The 13160-nt window shown below is 40.6% G+C and overlaps 1 protein-coding gene and 1 pseudogene across 1 annotated transcript in view; both read right to left on the reverse strand.

Moving 5' to 3' along the window:
* The window catches only part of CPD (carboxypeptidase D), an 87920-nt gene extending 75652 nt beyond the window's left edge, over positions 1–12268 (reverse strand). Inside the window, exons 1-2 of the mRNA XM_053570867.1 lie at positions 11467–12268; positions 3725–3972 (exon numbers count right to left, since the gene is read on the reverse strand). Of these exons, the coding sequence (XP_053426842.1) occupies positions 3725–3972; positions 11467–12209 (991 nt within the window). The 5' untranslated portion in view covers positions 12210–12268. The remainder of the gene's footprint in view (positions 1–3724; positions 3973–11466) is intronic.
* LOC128570162 (meiotic nuclear division protein 1 homolog) lies at positions 7392–10881 on the reverse strand (annotated as a pseudogene).
* Positions 12269–13160: the final 892 nt, after the last annotated feature.

A 13160-nucleotide genomic window follows, 5' to 3' on the forward strand; every position in this document is an offset into this window, starting at 1 on the left:
TTTCACAACATCTTACACTGCATAAGATAAACAAAATGAAATTTTCCCTGTTTGAAACTACTGAAACTATTACAGCCTCCTCTTCAAGGGGAAATGAGTCAGTACGTGCTGAGGTAAGAAGAGAAATAACCTAGGGCGGCACCTGTGGCTCAAGGAGTAGGGCGCCGGTCCCATATGCCAGAGGTGGCGGGTTCAAACCCAGCCCCGGCCAAAAAAAACAAAAAAAAAAAAGAAGAGAAATAACCTAGATATTATAGAAATAACTTAAGACCTGTCTGACCGTTCAACTAAAGCAGGAGAAAAGTTAATGCTCATAAAAACAATAACAGGGGCAGCAGCAAAATTTAGCTTCTTCAGATGTTTGAAGAATCAGAAAAATCTGATAACTGGTTTAACCAATTAAACTGGCCTTAATTCCAAAGTACACTTGGTTTCTGTGAAGGCAGGATATTTATTTTTGAATTATTAAATAGTTTAACATAGATGAATAGTCAACTAGAAATTACTTTCTAAGTCTTTACAACTATTTCTAAAAAGGAAAAGTAAATTATTTTTCAAATTATTATTTTAAATAATACCATCTCAAATTAATAAAGTAACTTGACTACATCACAAAATCACTAGTTCACAAAGTTAGGTTTTATTAAATATATTTACTGAAGATTGAAATTTGGGGATCAAAGACATTAAAGTATGTCCCTTATATATAAAAAATTATTTAAGGATTTTCAAATCATCTCTCCTTATTATGGGGGGGAAGTAGGCTTCTAAATAATATTTCAAATTTCTTTGTATAAGCTTTTTGTACACAAGAAACACTGGTAGAAACTACGGGGTTGGACGGAGATGAGAAAATTCTAGAAGGTATTAAGTTCTCAAACTTACGACCCATTTTGTGTACACACGTGGCTTGATATGAAATGTAAAAGAGTAATTCAAAGGTTTAAATAAAGGCACATGAAGAGACATGTCATAAGACACTTTTTAGAAGGTAAAGAAAACCTAAGCCAATCTACAATGGTCAGATACCAAGAAGAGAAAAAGGTTACACTGATGACTTTTCCATGGGTTGACTTGTTCCTTCTAAATCTGTGCATAAAAACAAAAAAGCTATTATTCTAAGTATACTGAAAGTTCAGAAGACCAATAGCTGTTTGTGTAACATTTAAAAAGAAAAAGTAAACAATTGAAGCTTTCTTTAACAATTTTTTTTTTTTTTAAAGAGAGAATTCTCTGCTGCCCAGGCTGGAGTGCTGTGGTCTGATCATAGCTCACTGCAGCCTTAAGCTCCTAGGCTCAAGCAATCCTCCCACCACATCCTCCCAAATAGCTGGGACTACAGTGTTTGAGACCATGCCTAGTTAATTTTTTTTATTTTTCGTAGAAACAGGGTCTCACTATGTTGTCCAGGCTGGTCTTGAACCCTTGACCTCCAGCCTTGAACTCTTGGCCTCAAGTGACCCTTGTGCCTTGGCCTCCCAAAGTGCTGGGATTATTGGTGTGAGCCATCAGGCCTGGCTACTTAACAATTCTTTAAAAAACAGAATTCCAGTGGTACCTGTAGGTCAGTGGGTTGGACACCAGCCACATACACCGAGGCTGGTGGGTTCAAACCCGGCCTGAGCCTGCTAAACAACAATGACAACTAAAACCAAAAAAAAAGTCAGACGTTGTGGCAGGCACCTGTAGTCCCAGCTACTTGAGAGGCTGAGGCAAGGGAATCACTTAAGCCCAAGAGTTTGAGGTTACTACGAGCTGTGACGCCACAGCACTCTACCAAAGGCAACACAGTGAGACTCTGTCTCAAAAATAAATAAAATAAAATAAAATAAAGCATTCCATGAGAAATTAGAACCCTAATATATTGCTGGTGGAACTGGAAAACAGTTTGGCAGTTTCTCAAAATCTAAACATAGAATTACCACTTCCGGATGTATACCTAAAAGAATTGAAAACAAGGACGCTCCAAACAGATACTTGTATGACAATGTTCATTACAACATTATTCATGGCAGCCAAGGTGGCAATAATCCAGTGTTCAACAACAGATGAATTGATAAACAAAATGTATTATATACATAAAAAGGAATTATTAAGTTCTTATACATGTTACAAAATTGGTCAACCTTGAGAACATTGTGCTAAGAGAAATAAGTGAGATGAGAAAGGACAAATATTGTAGGACTCCAATTATATAAAATATCTAAAATAGACAAATACATAGATACAGTGTTATAGATTAGAGCAGTGGTTCTCAACCTTCCTAATGCTGCGAGGTATTTTCATTGTTACAAAGGGGTTGAGACCCACAGGTTGAGAACCTCTGGATTAGAGGTTACTAGTGGCTGGTGGGTGGGCAGTGTGGTGAGGAGAGGGAGATAGGGAACGAGAATTATAAACTTAATAATAAGTTTATATTTACTTAGAGTTTCTGTTTAGGGTGAAGAAAAGTTTTGAAAATAGTGGTGATGGTTATACAACATTGTGAATGTAATTACTGCCACTGAATTCTATACTTAAAAATGGTTAAAATTGTAAATTTTATGTTATATGTATATGTATTTACATTTTTACCATAGGAAAAAAATATCACCAGCCAGGTGAGGTGGCTCATGCCTGTAATCCTAGCACTCACCAAGTCCAGGAGATGGCTTGAGCTCAGTAAATCGAGACCAGAAAGAGTGATACCCCATCTCTACTAAAAACAGAAAAACTAGCCAGACATTGTGATGGGCTCCTGTAATCCCAGCTACTCAGGAGGCTGAGGATAGCTTGAGCCCAAGAGTTTGAGGTTGCTGTGAGCTATGATGACACTAAGGCACTCTACCCAGGACAACAAAGTAAACAAGACTTTGAATTAAAAAAAAAAAAAAAAAAATCACAGGCAGCACCTGTGGTTCAAAGGAGTAGGGTGTTGGCCCCATATAACAGAGGTGGTGGGTTCAAACCCGGCCCCAGCCAAAAACTGCAAAAAAAAAAATCACACGATTACCCCAGAGATTAAAATACAAAAGGAAAATGTACCTTTATATAAAATGGATAAATCAAATTGGTGGTGGTCATTATATTAACCAAGTGGTCCAATTTAGCTACATGAAACTTGTTATTATTTGCCCCTGATATGATGTGATATGATCTATACTAATGGTCTTACTGGAAAATCTGACCTGAATCTTACCATGAAGAAAGTAACAAATCCAAATTATAGAATGTTCCATAACTGGCTTAGACTTCCACAAGAACCAAATGCAATGCTCAAATTTTGATTGGCTACGAAGGCTATTTTGGGGATAAAATGAGAAATCTAATTTATGGACAGCATATGGGATTATAGTACTGAATTATTATGGATTTCTCAGTTATGGTGATAGTAGACAGTTGCATAGAAGACTGTCCCTATACTTGGGAAATACATGCTGAAGAACTTAAAGTGTCATGAGCCTACTTTTGGATAGTTTGACAAAAGATCATGTGTGAAGGGAGAAACAAAAAGTGTGAGAGGAAGAGGCAGAACATTTGGAGTAAGGTAACAGTGGTGAATTTAAATGAAGGATACCTAAGTGTTCACATAGTCTTTTAATTTTACTATGGGTTTGAAAAAAAAAAGAAATATAAGATGTTCAAAAATTAAAATTCTACAATGTTCTTCTTTTTCATTCAGAATAGACTTAAGAAAACTAAATCAACCAGAGGGAAAATATAGCAAATTCAGGGCTATGCATACCTTCTACATCATACCAATGTGCACCGTTTGTGATTCCATCTTTGAAAGTCTCGTCTTCATCTCCTGGACAATGAGGCTCACCGGTTTTCATTATGGGATGGTTTGAAGCATATGCTTTTGCCAAGTATTTAAAGACTTCATCATCTGAGGTTTTGCTATAAATTCCAGTGGCCTTGTGCTCTGGAGAATCATCAAAAGGATAGCTTGCTACCACTGAGCCACCATGCAGATTTCCAGAAAGCACAAACCTTTGAAAACACAACCAAATCACATATCATTAAAAAAAGGACACAGAAAACACTGCGCATTTTAAATTCCACAACATTGTTCATAAAGGAACTCAGACGTATCTCTTGGAGACCTAGAAGACAGACAACTCTACCCGCTGTTGGAAGCAGACCACCACAAACGACAGCAAGTGGTAGAAAATGTTATCAACCTAAAATTTCAAACAGCTTTTATAATTCAAGTTAACCTAAAATAAATGTAAATAATTTTCCATTACTGAGAAAGTAGCTAGATAACACAACATAAATTAATGTTCTAGGAAGTTCCAAAATCAGTTCCACAATTCCAAAATCATGTATTAGGTTGAACTATATGAACCTGCCAAGGCTCAGCCATTTCTGACCTATAAAAATGATAATTTCATATAGTTCATGCTAATGCTTGTAATTCATAATGTGTCAATGTCATAGAAAACATAGCTGGCATACATATACATACTTTTAATACACAAGTTAAGTTAATAATTTTTATGCTTTTTACATTTATTGTCAAAAGAGAATTTCTACTTAACAAAATTTAAAGCAGGATGTGTTTTGTCTCACTGTAGTTTTACAATACATTAAATTCACATTTTCCAGAGAGAAGCCACAGTTGAGGAGATTCTGAAACAAAATGAAACAAAACAAAACATCCTGATACACTGAGCTACTTTCAGAGAAAAACAATAAAGCATATCAAAGACTAGTCCTCCATTTTATCACTGTAGAAGCAGCTCTCTTTCCGGACCCATGGTTTTTGATCTTGCCTTTAAAAACTAAACTGACATGGAGACAAGGATGCTCCTACAAAAGAATTTTTTTTTAATGCTTCTTTGAAGTAAACCAATTTGTAATTTGGTCAAATTTTTTTTAACTTCTTTTTTTTTTTTGGCCGGGGCTGGGTTTGAACCCACCACCTCCGGCATATGGGACCGGCGCCCTACTCCTTGAGCCACAGGCGCCGCCCAATTTGGTCAAATTTATATATATATTTTATATATTTCTTATATATATTTAAGAACTCCTTTTAGGATGAAAGCTAAAGACAAAAAAACATGCTTAAGTTTCATTTACACAATTGTCCCTTACGTAAAGTAACAGTTCAAACCACGACTTTGAGTAGAGATTAAATATTTTTCTCTTTGCACTCTAAATTGGATTTTCTTGCTTCTGCCTTTCTGTGATTGAAATTGACTCACCTACAGAAATTCTAAAGGGGACTGATATGTAACATTTCTCTATATATGCTTGAAAGAAAAACAAACCTATCACATATCTACTTTGAAAAGTTAAGATTTGGCATGATCAGTGCTATACAGAAGAGAGCAAACAATGAAAATTACTTCTAATACATAATCTGTTCATCCCGCCAGTGATTAAACACTAAAATAGATTATAAAAAGAGACTAGTTAAAAACCAATGTAATCATAATTAGCACCCTTTCAGACACCAGAGAAGAATGCCATTTGGTGTAGTGGCAATAGCACAGGCGTTGAAGCCAGGCAAATATGGGTAAGAACATTCAGTCTCTCAGATCTGTTGCTGGTAATAAAATCAGAAGTTTTACTGCCTCTAATTCACCGAACCTCAGTTTTCCTCTCATCTGTAAAATGGACGTTAATACCACCTGCTTTCCAGAATTGTTACAAAAATTAAATAAGATACTCGGGTCACTACAAAAGTGTTGAGACAGACTGTGTTATGATCCACTATTTCACCTCCAAAAAACACAGTTAACAGTATCTTTTTTTTTTTTTTTCCTGGAGTGGTGTCTGTGACTCAGTGGGTAGGGTGCCGGCCCCATATACCGAGGGTGTCGGGTTTGAACCTAGCCCTGGCCAAACTGCAACAAGAAATAGCTGGGTGTTGTGGCAGGCGCCTGTAGTCACAGCTACTCAGGAGGTTGAAGCTGGAGAATCGCCTAAGCCCAGGACTTAGAGGTTGCTGTGAGAGTTGCCACAGCACTCTACCAAGGCCGATAAAGTGAGACTGTCTCTAAAAAAAAAAAAAAAAAAAACAACAACAACAACAAAAGTGTCTTTTTTCTTTTCTTTTCAACACAGAGTCTCACTTTGTCATCCTGGGTAGAATGCCATGGCTTCATAGCTCACAGCAACCTCAAACTCTTGGATTTAAGCAATCCCCTTGCCTCAGTTGCCCGAGTAGCTGGGACTACAGGCGCCCGCCACAACGCCTGGCTATAGTTTTTTTTTTTTTTTTAGAGACAGGGTCTGGCTCTTGCTCAGGCTGGTCCTGGGCTCAAACAATCCACCCGCCTAGGCCTGCCAGAGTGCTGGGATTATAGGCGTGAGCCACCGCACCTGGCCAACAGTGTCCTTTCTGATTTACCTGTGCCAGTTTCACCTTGGTTGGCCTATTGATGTTGGGAGGGTGTCATTTATTTCCATCTATGAAGATTTTACACTTGATTTTTGTGTATCTCAAAACTTTCGTAATGACCCACAACATACTTGAAACATCTTCTAACACAATTATTGCCTTCTAGCTCCTGCTCTACAAATGCTCATTTCCTTGAAGATATCTAGCATCTTGTATAGGGAATCACTGCCTTATAGACTATCATTCTACGCCCCAATTCGTCAACTCTTGGGTGACAGAATAATACAGAAACAAAAACTAAGAAATATTCTAACTTCCTAACTCTAACCTACCCAACCATCCCCTATTGCTAAGTTATTAAGCTTTCTAGTTTGTATTTCTAAAATAATGTAAGTACTTTTTTCCCCCACTGACTTCAGCATCCACTAAGCAACAAATATTTATTAAATGTCAACTATGTGCCTAACATTGTTCTAGGCCAGCAGTTCTCAACCTGTGGGTAGCAATCCCTTTGGACTGTATTAAAGGTTTGCAGCATTAAGAAAGTTGAGAACCACTATTCCAGGCACTGTGGATACATCAGTGAACAAAACAAACAAATCTCCTCCTGGGATTTATATTATGGAAGAATAAAATAAAGAATGTTCTAAATAAGTGAAGCATGCTACTTTAATTACATATTTTTAATTAAAATTTTAAAATTCAAGATTCTCTACTACAGTCTGTTTTTCATATTGTTTGCCATTTCTTGCAACAGGTCTCAGAAACATTGTTAAATGGCTTAATCAAATATTTTTAGAATAAATGTCTGCAATTTGAGTGATAAATTGAGTGATAAATAATGAAATGTCTAAGATTTGAGTGATAAACTGAGTGATATAATTCAATCCTATTTTCCTTTCTCTAATTACACAGGTTTTTAGCAATTTATTCTTTATTTAAAATTAATAAAACAATAAATAGTTATAGGTAAATAACAATTCAGTACATTAGGTTGGATATTTATAAATTTACATTTATATTCACAAGCTCATAGATCCATCCTTCACCACCATACATTTTAGTCTATGTAGTCTAAGTCTTCTGGGAATTCTAAAATTTTTATCAATTTTATTTTCTTCAAATCCAAATTTTCTTTTGGCCCAAGATTTTACTGCAAATATGTTATCAGTCCATTTGTTAACAACTTCTTCGGCTACTTTGTTTGAGGTATTTCTTCCACAATTTGTAGGTCACATTCTTTGTATTTTTCTACTCCTGCCTTTATTTATTTATTTTTGGAGATAGTCTCACTTTGTTGCCCTCAGTAGTGTGCTATGGCATCATAACTCACAGCAACCTCAAACTCTTGGGCTCAAGTGATTCTCCTGCCTCAGGCTCCCAAGCAGCTGGGACTATAGGCGCCCGCCACAATGCCCGGCATTTTTAGTGATGGGGGTCTCAAACCTGTGAGTTCAGGCAATCTACCCACCTTGGCCTTCCAGAGTGCTAGGATTATAGGCCTGAGTCACCATGCCCCACTTTCCTTCTGCCTTTAGCTGTTCCCTTTGGTCCTAAAGTGAAGAAAGTTTTTTTACTAGCATAGCTTGCTCTGCTATCTCATGTTGACCAATTTTAGCTTTTTCAATGCTTTTCTGTAGATTTGCATACTTTTGGCTTCCCTCAGACAACTGACATTCCAGAAGCTTCAACTTATGTTTCCTTGCATGAAGAGCTTTACTTGGAAAAGCCCAGTAATAACTGCAAATTCCAGTCCTCTCCCACTGTCAACCACACCATCATCAACTAAACTTTGAAGGATTTCTTTTACTGATATAACAGTAGATGAAATGCCTGTAATCCTAGCACTCTGGGAGGCTAGGATTTCATCGCCTTTGTAGAGCAGGAGCTGTAAGGCAGTAATTGTGTTAGAAGATGTTTCATCTTGCTTTGCTTTTGGGGAGCAATCTTCTCCATATCTTTTAGCTGAAATACGTCTTTTGTCTCAAAAAATATTTCCATCAAATGGGTTCTTTTCTTCTGCACTCAGCCTTTTTTTCTTTGACAAGGCACAGGGATTTCCAGTGGCCTAATTACACAGTTTTTAAAGTACCAATACCACTCTTAAAATGAGGATTTCAAAAGAAAGTGACATGTATTACAATGGTTATAAGATTACTGCTTTCAGTCTTTGTCAAACCAACTTTGCATATCAACTGCAATCTTATTTGAAAGGTAGTTTATGCTTTCCATTCAAGGGTTTCTCAAACTTGACTTAACATGTTATTCTTTATATAAGATTTAAAGTAGCTGATAAATATAAATAATAAAAAGTGAATCCCTAAATTAACTCCATTATGCTCTCCAAATAACCTGTGGATAACTTGAAAATAATTATGAAAACCTGATCTCTGACAAATTAAATTTCAAAGATTCAGGAAATTGTAGGAATTCAGGAAATTCAGGAAACAAGCTCCCCCAAAATAATCTGCACTTACCCACAATACTATGATAATACTTTTCACAAACATATCAAAAATCATTTATATGATAATCTCTTAAAACCTAAGCAGGTATATTCACTTAAAATAAATCTAGTGTGCAAAAAACATGGGAGTCAAGTAAACTATAAAGTTTATTTTAATGGTGGAGTTTAAATTTTTTTATTTTTCTATTTGTCTCAACACCTATTGGATGAGGTGTAAAGTGAAACAAAGAAAATAAAATTTATTTTTCTAAACTGGAAGAAATGAAGTCTTATGATTTTACATATCCAAAATAACAACAAAAATCTACTTCTAACTGAAAAGGGCAGTTTTCCCATGCAGACTAATGTTTGTATTTTTTTTTTTTTTTTTTTTTTGAGACAGAGCCTCAAGCTGTTGCCCCTGGGTACAGTGTTGGGGCATCACAGCTCACAGCAACCTCCAACTCCTGGGCTCAAGCAATTCTCCTGCCTCCAGCTCCCAAGTAGCTGGGACTACAGGCGCCCGCCACAACGGCTAGCTATTTTTTGGTTGTAGCCATCATTGTTGTTTGGCGGGCCCAGGCTGGATTCGAACCCACCAGCTCAGGTGTATGTAGCTGGCGCCTTAGCCACTTGAGCCACAGGCACTGAGCCAATGTTTGCATTTTTTAATGTCCTATTCATAAAGCTGGTGCTATATTTAGATATCAGTCTCAAATTGTGTTTGTGTTTGTGTTTTTAATTGTATTCACATATCAGTTTCCTCTGTTACTAATAAAGAATATGCATTTTGAGTTACTTTTTGAAGACTGGGGATGGATGGATGTACTCTTCACCCTACATAGTCACCTACTTTCTCTTTTGATTAGAGTTACATGTTTGAAAAATGGTTGGGTATGGTTGGGGAAGTCTATAGCCACAGAACAAAACAACTCTTTTTTTTTTTTTTTTAATTTGGCCGGGGCTGGGTTTGAACCCACCACCTCCGGCATATGGGACCGGCGCCCCACTCCTTGAGCCACAGGGGCCGCCCAGAACAAAACAACTCTTCACAGCCTCAAGGTGACTTAAGCCAAGACAAAGCTCACTGGCATTAGCAGCAGAACTAATACTTAACGGAAAAATCCAGCCACAGAATTTACATCTCTGCAAGGGTCGTGATAGGACATTGTAAACGTCTAAACAATGCAAGCAGTGTATTCGATAGATCGTCTCAGAAAATCCCTGGCCATCACAGCTTCTGGCAAGTATATGTCCAAGACATTTTTTCTTATTCAAATGTTCAGAGGTCATGACAGGATCATCTTTAAAAGAAAATCTTCCCAGAAAGTCTACATGCAATTAAATACCTACAGAAGATCTTATAAAGGAGAGTTAAGTGAAAAGGAAGATAATAAAATGACTGGGACTGTCTCAATGCTCAAAATGTTGTGCTATATAGGACTGAAATCTTGTAGAAGAAATGATTCCAAGTCCCACAGAGAAACTTGTGTTCATTATCACCTTTATCTTACCTGTCACTCAGAAACCTTCTTTAAATCAAGATGGAATGATTAACTATTGCTTCAAAAGCCTTATGAAGACGCAAAAATGTATACATGCTGGCAAGGCTGATGCTAGAAAAAGGGAAAAGGTGCATGCTCACTTCAGACACTATGCCATCTGGAGTTAAGTTCCCTTTTCCTTTATTCCTGTCCTTCTTTTTGTTGAGAATCCTACCCATCTCTCAAGATTCAGCTCAAGTTCTACCTCTTCTACATAAAGAGAAGAGGTGTGTGGGCATTATTGAAAACCCACACACATTTTTACCACTGGGAACAACTCCTGCAAAGTTTAACTTGGTACATAAACACATTTCATAAATATTTATAATATTCTCTCGTCTTTAATTTCTTGAAGTCTTTGTGCTTCTACTTTTTCATTTTTTAAATGTCACACAGTGCTTAATAATGCTCAAGATGTGTATTAAGTGTAACAATTAGCCATTTTGCCCAGGCCAGTTATAAGGTACACAAATGGCACCAGAAACCTTTGGTGCAAGTTCTCCAGCCAAGTTGATGTGCTCCTTAGCTGAGTCAGAGGTAAAGACTGGGGAAGAACTCATTTCTGTCAAATAAACAAAGGAAGAATACCATGAAGATATCATTTACCAATTCTGGGCTCTAGACTCCCTCCCTGGCTGTTAAGAACCCTGACCAGGAATCAGATTGCCTGAGTCCCAAGTCCCAACTATACTGCTTACTATGTGAATTAGTTAACCAATCTGACCTGAATGCAGACAGGGTTATTAATGGTGTCTGTGTCATCAGGTCGTGGCTATAACATAAAGTGAGAAAATGCAAACATGGAAGGAGCTTAGTGCCTACAGTTACAACCATATTGACAACTTGTATTTCAAATGAGTGAGCGAACCTAGCGTATCCTTCAGGTCTCTTCCATTGCTCTCACAGCCTATGGTCCTTTGAGAATGGGGACCAGAACGCCAGAAAGGAGTCTCCTCATCTCTTGAACCAACAGCCTCCAGGCAGCGCTTCCTAGACAATTAGTGGGACAGGAGTAGCCTTGGGCCCTGTCCCTGCTACAGGGTGTCACCCTCACCGCCGCCACCTCTTAGAGCCAGCATTGTTTAAGCGCCCACTGGTTCTGGGTCTGCTCGCGTGGACGCGACGGCAGGGTGGGCAACACTCACTTGTTTCTGCGGATCCACTCGATGAGGGCGCGCACCTCTGGCACCTCGTCCAGGGAGGGGGGCCCGCCGGTGCTGAACTGGTCGGGGAAGCTGCGGTTGAGGTCGCGGCCGCGGCTGTTGTCGCGGCCGCTGGCCCCGCGAGGGCCACCGTCGCTGAGGCCGCAGTCGCCTTCGCGAGCGCGCTCGAAGCCGTCGGGGTTGAGGCTGGGCAGCAGGTATATGTCGGTGGTATTGAGAAGGCGGACGATGCGCGGATCCCCGCGCCGATAGCCGGCCGCCAGCTCGCGGGCCAGGTAGATGAGCACCTGGCGCGACACGGTCTCGTCGCCGTGCATGTTGCCCACCAGCTTCACCTGCGGCCGGCCCGGCACGAGCGGCCCCGCAGCGTCGGGCCCCGCAGCATCCGGCCCCGCGTCGCCGTTAGGGAGCAGCGACCCCAGGCCGGACGTGAGACGCAGGACCCACAACGGCCGGCCCTCCACCGAGCGGCCGATGCTGAAGAGGCGGGCCAGGCCGGGGGGCCCCGCGGCCGCCGCCTCCTTCAGCGCCGAGCCCAGCTCCTCTTCGTGGTAGTAGCGGTCGAACTGGCCCTCGGCCGCCTCGGTGCCCGCGCTTGTCGTTGTTGTGGCCTCCGCCTTCTTGATGTGAGCCGCTTGGGCCGGGCTCCTTAGCAGCAGGAGGCACAGGAACAGCGGAAGGCTCCCCAGACTCCAGGGCGGCCGCGCGCCCCAGCCTCTCGCCATCTTCCACCAGCGCCGCTAACCCTGGCTCCGCTCCCCCGGCTCCGCGCTCGGGGCGGCGGGGGCTACCCGGATCCCCTCCGCGCCTAGCAACCCCATCCCGCCCTCCGGAAGCAGCCAATTGCGAGCGGGCCTGCTGCTGCGTCACGCTAGAGGGCGTGGCCTCCCTTAAAGCAGCCTGCTTCCCCTGGCCGCGCCTTCCTCCCTCGCCTCCCAGACGCGTTTGGTCACTCTCTCCTTCGCTGCGGTTCCTCTCCCTCTCTTCTCCGCCTCCCTGTTTCCTCTTCTGCGTTTGTTCCTCTTCTCCCTTACTTGCTTATTGTCTGCTTCATGGTTTCTTCCCAAATGGGCTCCCCCTTTGCTCTGAGTACTCTTACTAGCTCCCTTCTCATCTTTGTTCCCAGCTTTTCTCAGCTGCGCTTTAACACCTAACAACCAAGAATCAAAAGGTTCGAAAGAATCAGAGGACTCGAAAAAATCAGTAGGCCTAAAAGAGTCTACGTTCGAAGAGTCAAAGGACACCTGGCCCAGTCTCGTGTCCACCTTGACTTCGGATTCGTCCTGCCTCGGCTTGGGCTCGCTGCCTTCGTGGAAGAGAAGGGGGCTCTGGGTGTAGAAGGCGGCTCACTACCTCACAAGGCAGCAATCCATTCCATCCTTGAGTTGCTGTGTGGAATGAAGGTGTCTCTTTATGTCTGGCATAAATGTGCTACGTAGTAGGCCCCTTTGTGTTAACGTTACCTGTTTCTTTAGCGTCAGGCCACGTTGTTGCCTGTGTGTACTGGTCTCAGCCCTCATTAGGCAAAATTCATTTCATATTTCAAATGCCCACTTCTCACACCGCTTCTGAGCAAGTAAACTGTGGCTTTGGAGTGACTTTTTTTTTTTTTAAGCAGCAGGTTTGACATGTCCAGAAACACCTGGCGAATATAATTCTTAAACCCCTTAGTATTC

This window comes from Nycticebus coucang, chromosome 18 (assembly GCF_027406575.1).
Source record: "Nycticebus coucang isolate mNycCou1 chromosome 18, mNycCou1.pri, whole genome shotgun sequence".
Classification (NCBI taxonomy): domain Eukaryota; kingdom Metazoa; phylum Chordata; class Mammalia; order Primates; family Lorisidae; genus Nycticebus; species Nycticebus coucang.